Source organism: Leucopleurus acutus (genome assembly GCF_964270905.1).
Source record: "Leucopleurus acutus genome assembly, chromosome: 3".
Taxonomy (NCBI): domain Eukaryota; kingdom Metazoa; phylum Chordata; class Mammalia; order Artiodactyla; family Delphinidae; genus Leucopleurus; species Leucopleurus acutus.
In genome coordinates, this window is record NC_139145.1 from 67,247,828 (window position 1) to 67,267,439 (window position 19,612).

The following is a 19,612-nucleotide window of genomic DNA, read 5'->3' on the forward strand; positions in this document are numbered from 1 at the left end:
TGGATACATTCGTATTGTAGAAGTTATGGAACTCAGAGAAAAAGGTTTAAAAAATATTAAGCTTTAGATTCACTGAATTTAGGTTCATATGAATTCCCATTCATGTACTTTAGATTCATATGAATTCCCATTCATATACTTCCTATTTTGTGACTCGGAAGTATTTGAGGCTGGATACAAACTTAGTATTGTGGAGGTGACTACTATAATATGTCAGTTGAGAATATGCTCCCGTGGGGTGTAGGCTGTTTTTTCCAGAAGTTGATGATGAAGTGAAAGGACTGAAATTGGTTCAATTGAAATTTTATCCAATTAGGACATTGCTTATAATAATCCATTGTGTGAAAACAAGCAATTTCAGAATGAATGACTGGCACTGCCCCCTTTTTTCTTTAACAGCTCCTAAAGTGAGTTTGATTTGGATTATTTCTAATCTCAAACTTGGGATTTAGACCCTTCTTTCTTGGGAAACTACTGATGTGGGCTCATTTTCCTTTTTCTTACCAAAAAAATAGCTTTTAAAATCTTAGCCACGTGACTTTTTGATTGAGGAGCTATAAAGTTAATTTCTAAAGTGCTTTTTAACCCTTTAAAGTAAAAGGTGTATTTCACAGCAGTTTCCCCATTATCGGTTTAGACATTTCCTTGTGAGGATAGTAGATGAACACCCATCATAATTCTCATCTCCTAAAGATGCCCACTGCTTCTGAAAGTAGTATCTTCCTTTAACAGTTTGTTTTCCACTTTAATTATTTGATCATATCTCCTGTCTTATTTTTTTTTGTAACCACAGAGGTAGTTATGTTAAATATATATTCACTATTGTTTCTTAAAAAAGTAAGATATACCTTACATCTTTAGGTATATATACCATTTCCAAAATTATGTTTCAGTAATGAAGTTGATGAATAGAAAAATGTTATATCCTTGGTAAGAGTTGAATAAGAAATATTTAAGTACGATTTTATAAAAACAAATATAAAGTTTAGAGTTCCATGGAAAGTCTTCACAGTGTATCTTTCCACGCTTCTTACTTGCCATTCTCTTCTTCCTCACTTCTCCGTATCATTTTTCACAAATTTGGTTACATCCATCTACTTCTATCTTCGAGTCTTCTCATGATATTCCCTCTTACAGAATTATCCATATTCCTCTCCCATTTTTCGCTAAGAATCCTATTCATCCTATTCAGTGTCATATCCCTATGTCCCTTCCACTGCGTAACTACCAGTCACACAGAACCCACTCTTGCCCTCCTCTGGTACCACAGCACTTGGTTACTATTTTGTCTATTATGCAAGTATTTTCATAGCCACATGTATTTATCTCCCTCATAAGACTGTGAGCTCCCTTCTCTTTGTTTCCTTAGCATTGAGCAAAAAGCTTTATTCAGAGTGGTTATTAACTGGGCAAAGGGATATCCTTTGGGGGTGCCAAACGTGGGTTTATCCAGGAATAAACTTACATTCTTGCTATGAAATGTTAGTAATAGTAAAAGTTATAAAGGAAAAAGGCCATTGGGTTCAAGATTGTAGTTTATATTTCAGTCTTATTGTTGTTAATTCATTTGTCCAGTGGTGAAGAAATCCTTACCTTTCCAAATACAAAAAAAAATTAAAGTATTGAGCATTTCTTTCTTATGGTGGTGCTGTGTACTTAATTGTCATTTTTGGTCTTTGTGTGTAAACTGTGGGAAACCAAGGGCACAGCCATATGCCTGTGGTCCTTTTATCCGTGTATGTGAGTTAAAAATTTTTTTTTCACTATGTGTTAAATTTTCTAATTATAAAAGTATCCTTTAGGTGAATGCTTCTGATAGAAATTTAAACAATATATACAAAGCAAAAAGTAAAAATCCTTCTTCATACTCTTAATATTCCATACTTCTTCACAAAGATCTTTATGATAGTTTGATTTGAGTATTTTCATTCTTTTTTCTATACATTTGCATTTAGATATAGATGGTAATTTTTTTAAAAAAATATTTATTTATTTATTTTGGCTGTGGTGGGTCTTAGTTGTGGCATTCGGACTCTTAGTTGCAGCATTCATGCGACATCTAGTTCCCTGACCAGGGATCAAACCCAGGTCCCCTGCATTGGGAGTGCAGAGTCTTACCCACTGGACCACTAGGGAAGTCCCCTGATTTTTAAAAACATAATTGGGGTATAATGTGTATGTGTGTGTGTGTGTGTGTGTAGTGACTTTTTTTTTTTCCATTTAACCATGTATCCTGGAGAGACATGTTAGTACCTGTTGATTTGTCTCCTTTTGAACGGTTATATCCATACTCTGGATATACATCTGTAAAACAGAAAAAACCTGGCATACGTAGCCAGGAAGGGATAATCAAGGGATAGCCTCTGAGGTGCTCAAGGAAATTAATGCCTGACTGGATGGGGTAGTTAGCACAGAACCTTATCATTGACTTCTTCATATGAATTTATTTCCTACTGATTTTTAAAATATTTAGCTCTCTCAAGGTAAAAACATTTTCTTTCAGTTGCCTGGCACATAGTTGGCACTCAGTAAATTTGTTGAATGAATGAATGATCAAAATACTGGTGAAATTCAAGTTCTGGATTAAAGAATACAAAGTTCTGGTAATGAACCTCTACCTATGATGACTTCTGTAAAATATCTCAGGGTATTTGTTATTAAGTTACTTTACTATTTCACTCTTCACTGTCAAGGTTTCTTTGGCAGTAGCTCTCAGAATTTCATATTCTTTTATTTTGTTTTTGTCTAGTATCTCTTCCTTGCCCATCCCATTAACATTATCTTTGAAAACTTTATTTATCATAAGATGATGTCTTCTTTTTTTCCCCAGCATCCAGTATTGGATGAACCAATAGCAGAAGCTGTCTGTATTATAGCAGATATGGATAAATGGACTGTTCAAGTGGCCAGTAGCCAGAGACGAATGACAGATAATAAATTGGGAAAGGAAGTGTTGGTTTCCAGTCTTGTTTCCAATCTGCTTCATTCCACTCTTCAGCTTTATAAGCATAACTTGTCTCCAAATTTTGTAAGTATCTGTAAGACTTGAATTACTGTGAGCACTGTGATAGCTAACTTAACCCTATTGTTATGTATGTGCCTACATTGAATACTACTGTTAGCTTCATCATTGTTTTCCTGAAAGAAGGTGTTATGGACTGAATGTTTATGTTCCCCTAAAATCCATATTTTGAAGCCATAACTCCCCAGTGTGATGGCCTTTGGGAGTTAATTAGGGTTAGATTAGATCATTAGAGTGGGGCCTTCATGATCGGATTAGTGGCCTTAGAAGAAGAGGAAGAGAGAGATTGTGCTCTCTCTACCATGTGAGGACGCAGGAAGAAGGCAGCCATCTACTAGCCAGGAAGAGAGTTCTCACTAACACTCAGCCATGCTGGCACCCTGATCTGATCTCAGACTTCCAGTCTCCAGAAGTGGGAGAAAATAATTTTCTGTTATTTAAGCCATTGAGTCTGTGGTACTTTGTTGTTGCAGCCCAAGCTGACTAAGACAGAAAGGGATGTGTACGTGTCTATATAGTCTGTGATTTCAGCAGCCAGAATTTAGTGCCTTACTTAGTATCATGTGAGGTATGGCAATGCAACATCCCTAAGCTCTGTGCAGAATGCCAGTGAATTCTATATCCTCATTTTTGTGTTAGGACTTTGGATGATCGCTCTTTATAACACTGGTAACCTCTTACTGAAGACATCATTTCCAACTTTCAAGATTCTTTCCTTTTCTTGTTAGGAGAACTATAATATTAGCATAGTTAAAAACCTTTGTAGATCAACATGACAAAGGCCATATATGACAAACCCACAGCTGACATTATACTCAGTGGTAAAAGACTAAAAGTTTTACCCCTAAGAACAGGGACAAGACATGGATGCTCACCTCCACCACTTTTATTCGACATAGTATTGGAAAGTCGTAGCGAGAGCAGTTAGGCAAGAAAAAGAAACAAAAGGCATCCAAATTGGAAAGGAAGAAGTGAAATTATCTCTGCTTGCAAATATGATCTTATACGTAGAAAACTTAAAGATTCCACCAAAAAAACCCTGAGAGAGCTAATAGATGAATTCAGCAAAGATGCAAGATAAATCAGCATGCAAAGATAGTTGCATTCCCATAAGCTAGGAATGAACAATCTTGAAGAGGAAATTAAGAAAGCACTTACAATAACATTAAAAGAATAGATTACTTAGGAATAAATTTAACCAAGGAGGCAAAAGACTTGTACACTGAAAACTACAAAACATCTCTGAAAGAAGTTAAAGACATAAATAAATGAAAGATATCTCATATTCATGGTTTGTAAGACTTAGTATTATTAAGATGATAGTACTGAGATGAAGTTGGAGGACTCACACCTCCTAATTTTAAAACTTAATACAAAATGACAGTAATCAAAACAGTGTGATACTAGCATAAGGACAGACATAAAGATGAATAGAATATAGTATCCCCAAAATAAACCCTCACATAATATGGTCAATTGGTTTTTGACAAGGAAGCCAGGACCGTTCAAAGGGGAAACGAGTCTTTTCAAAAAATTATGCTGAGAAAACTGGATATATACATGCAAAAGAATGAAGTTGAACCCTTACTTTATTATGCCATATACAAAAATGAACTCAAGCTTAAATCTAAACTTAAACCTAAGCTCAAGTACTAAAACTATAAAACTCTTTAAAGAAAACATAGGGGGACTTCCCTGGTGGCGCAGTGGTTGAGAGTCCGCCTGCCGATGCAGGGGACACGGGTTCGTGCCCTGGTCCGGAAAGATTGCACATGCCGCGGAGTGGCTGGGCCCGTGAGCCATGGCCACTGGACCTGTGTGTCCGGAGCCTGTGCTCCGCAACGGGAGAGGCCAGAACAGTGAGAGACCCGCGTTCTGCAAAAAAAAAAAAAAGAAAACATAGAGGATAATTTTCGTGATATTGGATTTAGCAGTGATTCCTTGGAAGTGCCATCAAAAGCACAGGCAATATGGGCGTCTGGAGCCTGTGCTCCGCAGCGGGAGAGGCCGCAGCAGTAAGAGGCCCGCGTACCGCCAAAAAAAAAAAAAGCACAGGCAATAAAGGGAAAAATAGATAAATTGGGACTTCAGCAAACTTAAAAACTTCTGTGTATCAAAGGACACTATCAACAGAGTGAAGACAATAGACAGGAGAAAATATTTGCTAATCATATATCTGAAAAGAGATTGATATCCAGAATACATAGAGAACTCCTACAGTTCAACAACAGCAAAGAAACTACTCAAGAATAGCCAAAGCAATCTTGAGAAAGAAAAACGGAGCTGGAGGAATCAGGCTCCCTGACTTCAGACTATGCTACAAAGCTACAGTAATCAAGACAGTATGGTACTGGCACAAAAACAGAAATATAGATCAATGGAACAGGATAGAAAGCCCAGAGATAAACCCACACACATATGGTCACCTTATCTTTGATAAAGGAGGCAAGAATATACAATGGAGAAAAGATAGCCTCTTCAATAAGTGGTGCTGGGAAAACTGGACAGCTACATGTAAAAGAATGAAATTAGAACATTCCCTAACACCATACACAAAAATAAACTCCAGATGGATTAAACTCAAAATGTAAGGCCAGACACTATAAAACTCTTAGAGAAAAACATAAGCAGAACACTCTATGACATAAATCACAGCAAGATCCTTTTTTGACCCAACTCCTAGAGAAATGGAAATAAAAACAAAAATAAACAAATGGGATCTAATGAAACCTAAAAGCTTTTGCACAGCAAGGGAAACCATCAACAAGACAAAAAGACAACCCTCAGAATGGGAGAAAGTATTTGCAGATGAAGCAACTGACAAAGGATTAATCTCCAAAATTTACAAGCAGCTCATGCAGCTCAGTATCAAAAAACAAACAACCCAATCCAAAAATGGGCAGAAGACCTACGTAGACATTTCTCCAAAGAAGATATACAGATTGCCAAAACACATGAAAGAATGCTCAACATCAGTAATCATTAGAGAAATGCAAATCAAAACTACAATGAAGTATCACCTCACACCAGTCAGAATGGCCATCATCAAAATATCTACAAACAATAAATGCTGGAGAGGTTGTGGAGAAAAGGGAACCCTCTTGTACTGTTGGTGGGAATGTAAATTGATGCAGCCACTATGCAGAACAGTATGGAGGTTCCTTAAAAAACTAAAAACAGAACTACCATATGACCCAGCAATTCCACTACTGGGCATATACCCTGAGAAAACCATAATTCAAAAAGAGTCATGTAGCACAGTGTTCATTGCAGCTCTATTTACAATAGCCAGGACATGGAAGCAACCTACGTGTCCATTGACAGATGAATGGATAAAGAAGATGGGGATCCCATATATACAATGGAATATTACTCAGCCATAAAAAGAAACGAAATTGAGTTATTTGTAGTGAGGTGGGTGGACCTAGAGTCTGTCATACAGAGTGAAGTAAGTCAGAAAGAGAAAAACAAATACTGTATGCTAACACATACATATGGTATCTAAAAAAAAAAAAAAAGGTTATGAAGAACCTAGGGGCAGGACAGGAATAAAGACACAGACCTACTGGAGAATGGACTTGAGGACACGGGAAGGGGGAAGGGTAAGCTGGGATGAAGTCAGAGAGTGGCATGGACTTACATATACTACCTAATGTAAAATAGATAGCTAGTGGGAAGCAGCTGCATAGCACAGGGAGATCAGCTCGGTGATTTGTGACCACCTAGAGGGGTGGGATAGGGAGGGTGAGGGGGAGATGCAAGAGGGAGGAGATATGGGGATATATGTATATGTATAGCTGATTCACTTTGTTATAAAGCAGAAAGTAACACACCATTGTAAAACAATTATACTCCAATAAAGATGTTAAAAAAAAACAACTCAAAAAATAGGCAGAGGACTTGAGTAGACATTTCTCTAAAGAAGATATACAAATAGTCAATAAGCACATGAGAGAATGTTCAACATCCATTAGTCATTAGGAAAATGCAAGTCAAAGCCACAGTGAGATACCACTTCACACCGATAAGTATGGGTTTGATCAAGCAAACCCTGAAAATAAAAAGTATTGGATGCGGAGAAATTGGAAGCCTTGTGTGTTGCTGGTGGGAATCTAAAATGGTGCAGCTGCTGTGGAAAACAGTTTGGCAGTTCCTCAAAAAGTTTAACATTGCATTGTCATGTGGTCCAGCAAGTCTTTTTCTAGGTTTATAATCAAAATAACTGAAAGCAGGGACTGGGACAATTGTATGGTAATGTTCACAGCAGTATTAACTTGCAGTAGACAAAATTGCAAACAACTCGTGTCCATCAACAAATGACGTGTAATACATAGAATGGAATACTTCAGCCATAAAGAGGAATGAAATTCTTTTTTTTTTTTTTTAAATATACATATTACCACGTCTGTCCCTGGCGGGTCTTAGTTTTATTTTATTTTATTTTTCTTCACATCTTTATTGGAGTGTAAATGCTTTACAATGTTGTGTTTGTTTCTGTTGTACAACAAAGTGAATCAGCTATATGTATACATATATCCCCATATCTCGTCAGAAAGAGAAAAACAACTGTATGCTAATGCATATATATGGAATTTTAAAAAGCAGTACCAGTGAACCTAGTGGCAGGGCAGGAATAAAGACACAGACATAGAGAATGGACTTGAGGGCATGGAGACATGGGGGAAGGGGAAGCTGGGATGAAGTGAGAGAGTAGCACTGACATATATACACTACCAAACGTAAAATGGATGGCTATTGGGAAGCTGCCGCACAGCACAGGGAGATCAGCCCGATGCTTTGTGACAACCTAGAGGAATGAAATTCTGATACATGATACAACATGGATGGAACGTTACAGTAAGTGAAACAAGCAAAATACAAAAGGACAGATATTGTGTGGTCCCACTTACATTAGGTATCTATAATAGGCACATTCATAGAAACAGAAAGTAGATAGAGGTTCCCAGGGGTGGTGGGAAGGAGGGCATGATGGGTTACTGTATACTGGGTACAGAGTTTCTATTTGGGATAATGAAAAAAAGTTCTGGAAGTGGATAGTGATGATGGTGCACAACATTGCGAATGTACTTAAATGCCATTGAATCGTATACCTAAAAATGGGTAGTGTGGTAAATTGTGTGTGTGTGTATATATATATGGATGAATTTTATTATAAACTTAAGTTATTTTCAGCCTACATGAGCATTATACCACAAAATATGTACCACAAAACAATGTATGCCAAGAAATACATTCAATTGTTTTTTCTGAAGAAAAACAAAATGTGTTTTTCTTAGAAGCTTTAACAGCAGCTGGTTTCCATTGGGAAGAAATACTCTGCAAGAATTTAGTGTTTTAGCACCTGCACCTCATGCCTTTTTCCTCATACATATATATCATCCATTCACATGAAAAATCACCTATTAGTGAATTGATCAAGTTAATTGACAATAAAAAAAAATGTATATGTTTTCGTTTTTAATATTCCAGCTTAGAAACATTTCTAGTAAGGCCTATAGAGCACTCTCTGTGAGCTGTTGCAAAGTTTTTTTCTTTTGCTCTTCACAGGAGAATGCAGCCTTTCTAATTTAAATACATTTGTAATGTATTAATTTGAGTGTTTTATTTATCAAATTTGGAATAAAAACGTATTTTTTTAAGTTCTGGATATGGGTAGTGGTGATACTTGCACAACATTTTGAATGTACATAATGCCTCTCAGTTGAACACTTAAGTATTTAAAATGGTAACTTTTATATGTAAAATGGTAAATTTTATATTATGTGTAATTTACCATGGTACAAAAATAACTGTAGACTCTAAATCTTTGATATGAGCTAGAGAAGGTTTACACTCCTTTAGCTAAGATTGCATGCTTTAAAAATGTGCTCCAGAGGGCAGACAGCAGAAGCAAGAAGAACTACAATCCTGCAGCCTGTGGAGCAAAAGCCACATTCACAGAAAGATAGACAAGATGAAAAGTCAGAGGGCTATGTACCAGATGAAGGAACAAGATAAAACCCTAGAAAAACAACTAAATGAAGTGGAGATAGACCACCTCCCGGAAAAAGAGTTCAGAATAATGATAGTGAAGATGATCCAGGACCTCGGAAAAAGAATGGAGGCAAAGATCTAGAAGATGCAAGAAATGTTTAACAAAGACCTAGAAGAATTAAAAAACAAACAGAGATGAACAATACAATAACTGAAATGAAAAATACACTACAAGGAATTAATAGCAGAATAATTGAGGCAGAAGCACTGATAACTGACCTGGAAGACAGAACGGTGGAATTTACTGCTGCAGAACAGAATAAAGAAAAAAGAATGAAAAGAAATAAAGACAGCCTAAGAGACCTCTGGGACAACATTAGACACAACAGCATTCGCATTATAGGGGTCCCAGAAGGGGAAGAGAGAGAGAAAGGACCCGAGAAAATATTTGAAGAGATTATAGTCAAAAACTTCCCTAACGTGGTAAAGGAAATAGCCACCCAAGTCCAGGAAGCTCAGAGAGTTCCACACAAGATAAACCCAAGGAGAAACACGCCAAGACACATAGTAATGAAATTGGGAAAAATTAAAGACTAAGAAAAATTATTGAAAGCAACAAGGGAAAAACGACAAATAACATACAAGAGGTCTCCCATAAGGTTAAGAGCTGATTTCTCAGCAGAAACTCTACAAGCCAGAAGGGAGTGGCATGACATGTTTAAAGTGATGAAAGGAAGAACCTACAACCAAGATTACTCTACCCAGCAATAATCTCATTCAGATTCAATGGAGAAATCAAATGCTTTACAGAAAAGCAAAAGCTAAGAGAATTCAGCACCACCAAACCAGCTCTACAACAAATGCTAAAGGAACTTCTCTAAGTGGGAAACGCAAGAGAAGAAAAGGACCTACAAAAACAAACCCAAAACAATTAAGAAAATGGTAGTAGGAACATACATATCAACAATTACCTTAAACGTGAATGTATTAAATGCTCCAACTAAAAGACACAGGCTTGCTGAATGGATAAAAAAACAAGACCCATATGTATGCTGTCTGCAAGGGACCCACTTCAGACCTACGACACATACAGACTGAAAATGAGGGGATGGAAAAAGATATTCCATGCAAATGGAAATCAAAAGAAAGCTTGAGTAGCAATACTCAGATAAAATAGACTTTAAAGAATGTTATAAGAGACAAGGAAGGACACTACATGATGATCAAGGGATCAATCTAGGAAGAAGATATAACAATTATGAATATATATGCACCCAACATAGAAGCACCTCAATACATAAGGCAACTGCTAACAGCTATAAAAGAGGAAATTGACAGTAACACAGTAATAATGGGGGACTTTAACACATCACTTACACCAATGGACAGATCATGCAAACAAAATTAATAAGGAAACACAAGCTTTAAATGACACAATAGACCAGATTTAATTGGTATTTATAGGACATTCCATCCAGAAACAACAGAATACACTTTCTTCTCAAGTGCACATGGAACATTATCCCGGATAGATCGCATCTTGGGTCACAAATCAAGCCTCAGTAAATTTAAGAAAATTGAAATCATATCAAGCATCTATTCTGACCACAATGCTATGAGATTAGAAATCAGTTACAGGGAAAAAAAAATAAAAAACACAAACACTTGAAGGCTAAACAATATGTTACTAAATAACCAAGCGATCGCTGAAGAAATCAAAGAGGAAATCAAAAAATAGAGACAAATGACAATGAAAACATGACAATCCAAAACCTATGGGATGCAGCAAAAGCAATTACAAGATGGAAGTTTATAGCCATACAAGCCTACCTCAAGAAACAAGAAAAATCTCAAATAAACAATCTAACCTTACACCTAAAAGAAGTAGAGAAGAACAAGCAAAACCCAAAGTTAGTAGAAGGAAAGAAATGATAAAGATTAGAGCAGAAATAAATGAAATAGAAACAAAGAAAACAGTAGCAAAGATCAATAAAACTAAAAGCTGGTTCTTTGAGAAGATAAACAAAATTGATAAACCATTAGCCAGACTCATCAAGAAAAAGAGGGAGAGGACTCAAATCAATAAAATTAGAAATGAAAAGGAGAAGTTGCAGCAGACACCGCAGAAATACAAAGCATCCTAAGACACTACTACAAGCAACTCTATGCCAATGCAATGGACAACCTGGAAGAAATGAACAAATTCTTAGAAAGATATAACTTACCAAGACTGAACCAGGAAGAAATAGAAAATATGAACAGACCAATCACAAGTAATGAAATTGAAACTGTGATTAAAAATCTTCTAAGAAACAAAAGTCCAGTACCAGATGGCTTCACAGGTGAATTCTATCAAACATTTGGAGAAGAGCTAACACCCATCTTTCTCAAACTCTTCCAAAAAATTGTGGAGGAAGGAACACTCCCAAATTCATTCTATGAGGACACCAAAACCAGACAAAGATACTACAAAAAAAAATTACAGACCAATATCACTGATGAATATAGATGCAAAAATCCTCAACAAAATACTAGCAAGCAGAATCGAACAACACATTAAAAGGATCATATACCATGAGGAAGTGGGATTTATCCCAGGAATGTAATGATTCTCCAATATACGCAAATAATCAATGTGATACACCATATTAACAAATTGAAGAATATGGTCACACCATATGATCATCTCAATAGATGCAGGAAAAGCTTTTGACAAAGTTCAACACCCATTTATGACAAAAACTCTCCAGAAAGTGAGCATAGAGGGAACCTACCTCAACATAATAAAGGCCATGTACGACAAACCCACAGCAAACATCATTCTCAACGGTGAAAACCTCAAAGCATTTCCTCTAAGATCAGGAACAAGAGAAGGATGTCCACTCTCACCACTGTTTTTCAACATAGTTTTGGAAGTGCTAGCCACCGCAATCAGAGAAGAAAAAGAAATAAAAAGAATACAAATTGGAAAAGAAGAAGTAAAACTGACACTGCAGATGACATGATACTATACATAAAGAATCCTAAAGATACCACCAGAAAACTACTAGAGCTAATCAATGAATTTGATAAAGTTGCAGGATACAAAATTAATGCACAGAAATCTCTTGCATTCCCATACACTAGTGATGAAAAATCTGAAAGAGAAATTAAGGAAACACTCCCATTTACCATTGCAACAAAAATAATAAAATACCTAGGAATAAACCTACCTAGGGAGACAAAAGACGTGTATGCAGAAAAGTATAAGACACTGATGAGAGAAATTAAAGATGATACAAACAGATGGAGATATATACCATGTTCTTGGACTGGAAGAATCAATATTATGAAAATGACTGTACTACCCAAAGCAATCTACAGATTCAGTGCAATCCCTATCAAATTACCAATGGCATTTTTTATAGAACTAAGCAAAAAATCTTAAAATTTGTGTGGAGACACAAAAGACCCCTAATAGTCGAAGCAGTCTTGAGGGAAAAAAACGGAGCTGGAGGAATCAGGCTTCCGGACTTCAGACTGTACTACAAAGCTACAGTAATCAAGACAGTATGGTACTGGCACAAAAACAGAAATATAGATCCAAGGAACTGGATAGAAAGGCCAGAGATAAACCCATGCACCTATGGTCAACTAATCTGTGACAAAGGAGGCAGGGATATACAATGGAGAAAAGACAGTCTCTTCAGTAAGTGGTACTGGGAGAACTGGACAGCTACATGTAAAAGAATGAAATTAGAACACTCCCTAGCACCATACACAAAAATAAAGTCAAAATGGATTTGAGACCTAAATGTAAGACCAGACACTATAAAACTCTTAGAGGAAAACATAGGAACAACACTCTTTGACATAAACCACAGCAAGATCTTTTTTGACCCACCTCCTAGAGTAAGAAATGAAAACAGGGCTTCCCTGGTGGTGCAGTGGTTGAGAGTCTCCCTGCCGCTGCAGGGGACATGGGTTCATGCCCTGGTCCGGGAGGATCCCACATGCCGCGGAGCGGCTGGGCCCATGAGCCATGGCCACTGAGCCTGTGCCTCCGGAGCCTGTGCTCCACAGAGGAAGAGGCCACAACAGTGAGAGGCCCATGTACCACAGAAAAAAAAAAGAAATGAAAACAAAAATAAACATATGGGACTTAATTAAGATTAAAAGCTTTTCCACAGCAAAAGAAACTACAAACGATGAAAAGAGAACCCTTAGAATGGGAGAAAATATTTGCAGACGAATCAATGGACAAAGGATTAATCTCCAAAATATATAAACTGCTCATGCAGCTCAACATTAAAAAAACAAACAACCCAATCCATGGGCAGAAGACCTAAATAGACATTTCTCCCAAGAAGGCCAAGAAGCACATGAAAAGCTGCTGAACATCACTAATTATTAGGGAAATGCAAATCAAAACTACAATGAGGTATCACCTCACACCATTTAGATTGGGCATCATCATATAATCTACAAACAACAAATGCTCGAGAAGGTGTGGAGAGGAGGAACCCTCTGGCATTGTTGGTGGGAATGTACATTGATGCAGCGGCGGGGTGGTGCGGGTGGTGGGATGAATTGGTAGACTGGTACTGACATATATACACTAATATGTATAAAATGGATAACTAATAAGAACCTGCTATATAAAAAATAAAATAAAATTCAAAAAATAAAAATGTGCTCCAAATTTTAGTTTATGTTGGAATAACTAAATAGAATTGTCAAAACATGATGCTTTGGAATTTGCATTACTTAAGAGTTGTCCATTTTCTGACTTGATTCTTGTTTCCCTCCTAACTGCAGTGTGTAATGCATCTTGAAGACCGGTTACAGGAGCTATACTTCAAGAGCAAAATGCTGTCTGAGTACTTGAGGGGGCAGATGCGTGTTCATGTCAAGGAGCTGGGAGTGGTTTTAGGGTATGTTCCTGATTCCTTTTCCGGCTTTGCTTTCTTGTTTCAGTGTGTTTATTTAGGCAAGGAATATTCCTCAGAATTGCCTTTTTTCTTTTTAAGTTTTTTGTCTTGTTAGAAGCTGTATACTGTTATCAGCTGGGTTGTTCTATACCGGCGGTCCCCAACCTTTTTGGCTCCAGGGATTGGTTTCCATTTCCACCAACGGGGTGTGGAGAATGGCTTAGGCAGTAATGCGAATGATGGGGAGCGGCTGATGAAGCTTTGCTCGCTTGCCCGCCGGTCACTTCCTGCTGTGTGGCCTGGTTCCTAACAGGCCACAGACTAGTACCAGTCCACGGCCTGTGGGTTGGGGACCCCTGATGTATACAGTATAAAAGCAGAACCCTGTCCTACACTGATCTGAAATGCACTTTCTCTTGTGCAGTTACAGTAGGTTGAGAATATAGTCGAATAAAAAGGAATTAAAGTCTAAATTTTTGCATTAGAAAAAAATAAGTAAGTATTCGTTTTTATTTATTAAATATGTTGTAAACTCATCATTCCCAGCATCTGCCCGGCCTTCCAAATGATCTGATTGAAGTAATGGCACTCTATGGATGATGGTATATTATCTACATATTATTACTCCTTCCCCATTATCTATATATTATGTCTTTATACTCTGAAGTTATTCCTGGGAAGAAGCTAATTATCTAAAATGCTAACTGAAGGACAAACAGGAAATTGGCGAGAGGCATAGTATAGCCCCTTTCATTATGTTCTGTAGTCACTTTCCCTGTGTTCTATGTCCACTTTGTGTGTGTGTATGTGAAAATTATTTCTTGAAATGCTGGTTGAATAAATTAAAACAAGCTAGAACTTTTGTCTAATTTGAGCTTTTATGAAGGGGGAAAGAGCCAACATCGAGTTGCTACTATATGTCTGAAACCAAATTAAATTCATTCATTAATGTTATTGCTTATTATCCAGATTGGAAATAGATGATTCTCCGCATGTAATGCCTTTATTTTTAGAAAATTTAAACTAATTTGTAAAGTAATGTACATATAATGAAAGTTTCAGTGCATTTTGGCATAAAGTGAAAAGTAAGTCTTTTCCTCAACTTCCAATCCTCAGTCAAGCACAGTTAATGGATTGTTTCTTCTTACAGAATTTTTAAATGTGTAGGGTTAAAAATATAAATTAATTTGTACTCTATATATCTTGGTGCATCTTGCCTTTTAATGTATCTTGAATGTTTGTTCATTTAAGCACGTACCACACATACTGATCTATATCATTTTTAATGGCTGTAATGCATTCCATTATATGGTGGAATTTATTTTCAGTGTTTTGCTGTTACAAATCAATGCTGGAATAAATATAAACCTTTGAGGTTTATAGGATAAATTCTTTGATGTAGAATTTTTGAATTAAAGGCCATATGTGATTAAGTTGTTGGTATTTTGATAGTAATAGTAAATGCTATCCAGAAAGTACCAGAATAAATTTTCACGAACAGTGGGAAGCACACTCTTCTTACTGCTATTTATTACCAAACTTTTTAATCTTCGCCAAGCTACTAGCTGAAAAATGAAATCTGATTTTATTCAGGTTTATTCTCTAACGAGGAGTGTGTCTGCATAACTTATTTTGATATTTATTGGCCATTTTTCTTTTCGTATAAGTTATTTGTGGTAGGTTGTATTTTTAAGAGGCTTCCATTATGTCTTCCCAGTAAATCTTATTATAGAAACATTTGTATCCAAAACAATATGGCTGCACACTATTATTCTGTTATTATACTATATAATATTTCTTTTTTTTTTTTTTTTTTTTTTTTTTTGCGGTACACGGGCCTCTCACTGTTGAGGCCTCTCCCGTTGTGGAGCACAGGCTCCGGACGCGCAGGCTCAGCGGCCATGGCTCACGGGCCCAGCCGCTCCGCGGCATGTGGGATCTTCCCGGACCGGGTCACGAACCCGTGTCCTCTGCATCAGCAGGCAGACTCTCAACCACTGCGCCACCAGGGAAGCCCAATATTTCTTTTTTTAAAAAAATAAATTTATTTATTTATTTTTGGCTGCGTTGGGTCTTCGTTGCTGGGCGTGGGCTTTCTCTAGTTTTAGCAAGCGGGGGCTACTCTTCGTTGTGGTGAGCAGGCTTCTCATTACGGTGGCTTCTCTTTGTTGCGGAGCACAGGCTCTAGGCACACAGGCTTCAGTAGTTGTGTCACGTGGGCTCAGTAGTTGTGGCACACAGGCTTAGTTGCTCCGTGGTATGTGGGATCTTCCTGGACCACGGCTCGAACCTGTGTCCCCTGCATTGGCAGGTGGCTTCTTAACCACTGCGCCACCAGTGAAGTCCCTATATAGTATTTCTTAGACATTATCCCTTGCCCTGATGCATGGTTCATCAGCACATCAGTGAGATGGTTTCCTGCATTCGTGACTTTGTTACTGTTGGGTTTCAGAGGCTTTCTGTTTTAAAAATCTTTAGTTATGGTTTTTACTTACTGAAAAATTTCTAATTTTCATTATCTTCAGTTCTCTTACCCTTTTCCTTTTGGCCAGGGTGGCCAAGCTCCTTGAGTGGAGATGTATAGTGACTTTATAGATAGCAGTCATTGCCTGTAGGAATAAACCTGAACTGAGATTTTTGTTTTTTTTAATTTCAGGATTGAATCCAGTGATCTTCCTCTTCTGGCTGCTGTAGCAAGCACTCACTCTCCATATGTTGCTCAGATACTACTTTAACAGAAAGGCTGTTGGAAATTAACTTTGGTGGAAAGTTAAGTAGAAACCAAGGAAGCAGTCACAACATGCATTTATGGCAATTTTTTTTCTCTGTCAGACCTTCATCTGAATGAGTCAGTCACCTGGGTGGGTATTCTGCATTGCAGTGCATATTGTGTCATCACTGGATGGCTTTTTCATTTTGACTGGACTTCTGGATGGTGGCAGACTTTTAACCAAGTGAAACTAAAAACAGCATTTGGGGGGAAAGCATTTGAAGAAGCCAAAGTGTAACTTCGACGTTTCTACAAAATGAATAACATTGAGGAATTTCATTATGATCACTACAGTCTTGCCATAACCCATAAGTAGGAGGAATGGATATCTCATGATTAAATGGCTCAGAAAGAGTCATTTCATTAGTTTTAATTGTTTATTTCTAAGGTACAAAGATCTATGAAACTTTGTGTTTTTTTGTTTTTCAATTCAAAATAGCTGATTTCTGGGTATTTCTCAGAGTATTTTAAACAGCTTGTTAATTAGAATAAACTCAGAATAAAGCGTATAAATCTGTGTTATGTTATCCATCCAAGTGTACATATGTATCTATTTTTTAAAAAAGCAGAGGTAGAAATACAAGATTGGTAAACATGCCTTTTTAAAAAATATATTTTCAACTAGGATTAATTGTATATAATGTTGAAATATTACTTTCTGGTGATTTTTCTGTTTCACACACCCTAAAATATAAGTAAAGCCAATCTTTTTTTAAGGCTGAGGAATGTAGATTCCCAAAATAAGAATACTACTTTATACCATTTGTTTATAAGTATAAGCTAATTCTTATAAATGTTAATATTTACATATTTGCATTTAATTTAATAAATTAAAATTAGGATTAAAAATTGCACCAAAGCATTGGCAGAAATAATACTATTTTCTTTAAAAGTGCTCAGGTAGCCGAGGCCCTTGGTTTCGGTATCAGCCCTTCTTGAACCCATAGGAACTGAATATTTATTTCACTGCTTCATAATATTCAGTTTACACTAAAAGAACTCATTAACTCTTAAGATTTTTTTTTTCTCTAATAGCTCCTCTCTTCCAAAAGCTAACTTTTTTCAAAGATTTCAACTTTTCAGTTGTTATTGTTTTTGTATATATTGTAGAGTGTTGCTTGTGAGAAAGGCTAATATGGAACCAAACTCTTGTAAGTAATGTAAATAGAAAGATGGGTAGATAAAGTTTTCATTATGCTCTACTACCTCAGTTTACTTGAAATACTACATTATAGTTTATCCTTTACTTACCTGGTCTAAGATGCTTTTAATGCTAGAAGTGAAGCTGGTTTCTGCTTTCATGAACTATTTTCATCATAATTAGTTGATTAGCTTAAAACAGAAAACCACTTGCTCATTCTGTTTCTAGGTACATTTTGTCTATAATGCATCTATTCTTGCTATTTAAGTTTTCAATAATTAAGGAAGATTTCTGTGGTTTATTTAGTCTTTGACCTTGAATTTATAGCATTGGGTCACATTTTGTCTTACTCTAATCTCCAGCTAGACTAAGAAGAAATGGTTATTCTAATGGAATGTAAACCTGAAATTGGTGTGCTTGCAATTGCTTTGGCCCCTGTGTCCTATCAGCTGGTCCCAGTTAGTACCAGAGTCTTCCATGGATGACTTGCTGTCAAAGAGTGTTTATGGATATATTTTCGTCAGCTTAATTTTTTTAGTCTATTCATTAATGAAGTTCTTCTCTCATCTGTTGTTTGGAATTTTATGAATCAATCTCTTTAGCAGAATTCAGAATATAGAAAAGATCATACGTGGCCACTGTACATTTTTATTTTTAATTGTAGTTCAGAATATGTAGCAGGTAGACAGTGTCTTTTTTATGTGTGTTATTGTTTAAATTAATCATTGAACTATTCACAGTCCTATCTATTTGAAATCTCTAATAAATTACCATTTAGGAAATCTAGTCTTCAATAAATGGATGGCTCATGCTACTGTAATTCTTAAAACTAAGCTTTGCTTGAAAGGAAAAGGCCTATAGTTTCTTATAGAATCATCAATCCTTATAGGATTCCTGAGTTTTATAATTTGCAATTCTTCTGTAATTTCTGCTCCTTCGTCATAGTCATTCTTGCATTACACAAAGCCCAAGGAATGAGCTGCTACTTCTTTAAAGTGTGATCATTATGATGAATGTGAAAAGAATTTTTGGCCTGTTCAAAATAATTTTTTTCAACTTCTTACGGTACAGATAGATATATGTTACACATTTTAAAAACCTATTTGTTGCAACAGGAGATGAAAAAGGGATCTTTTACATTATAGATTTAAAACTAATTTTTCCTGTATATAAACTAATTGGTTTGATTTTAAATATTCCTGGCTTTTATTAATATGTCTTAATTTTGAGTTTGAAAATGTTAAGTGCAATAAACATACTAGCACAGATTTCATTTTGTTGCAATTGGCATACACTGGGGATGATCACTTTAAAAAGAAACAGATTTTACACAATGCCTACTTCTGGTAGATGTCTTATGAGATTATTATGCTTTAAGTTATTTAGATGGTGGGAGATGTAAAATGTAAATACTTGTTTCTTGTTCTGTATACATTTCTCAAATGTACGCCTGTATTATAATAACCTCCCAGTTCTAGGGGATATTTGTGCAATAAATACACATGTCAATTTGATGGATGATGATGTTCTTTCTTTCACATTTAATAAGGTATATGTAACATGGATTCTGGTGCCGGCCCACCTGGATTGTTTTCCCAAATGTGACACTTCTAGGCATGTGACCTTGTTCATAATGTCCTTCTCTAATCCTAAATTTCTGAATTGGTAACTTAGTAGAATCTACTTTATGAGGTTGTGAGAGTCAAATGAAATAAGGAATGTCAAGAATTTATCTCAATGCTTGGCACACTCCAAATGCTCAGTAATTTTGGGCT

At 36.4% G+C, this 19,612-nt stretch overlaps 1 protein-coding gene across 2 annotated transcripts in view; it reads left to right on the forward strand.

The window, feature by feature from the left end:
* FNIP1 (folliculin interacting protein 1) overlaps positions 1–19,336 on the forward strand; it is a 132,349-nt gene extending 113,013 nt beyond the window's left edge. For both annotated transcript variants that reach the window (XM_082837188.1, XM_082837189.1), the window contains 3 exons: positions 2,831–3,028; positions 13,814–13,929; positions 16,583–19,336. In XM_082837188.1, the coding sequence (XP_082693314.1) occupies positions 2,831–3,028; positions 13,814–13,929; positions 16,583–16,661 (393 nt within the window). In that variant the 3' untranslated portion in view covers positions 16,662–19,336. The remainder of the gene's footprint in view (positions 1–2,830; positions 3,029–13,813; positions 13,930–16,582) is intronic.
* The last annotated feature ends 276 nt before the right edge of the window (positions 19,337–19,612 follow it).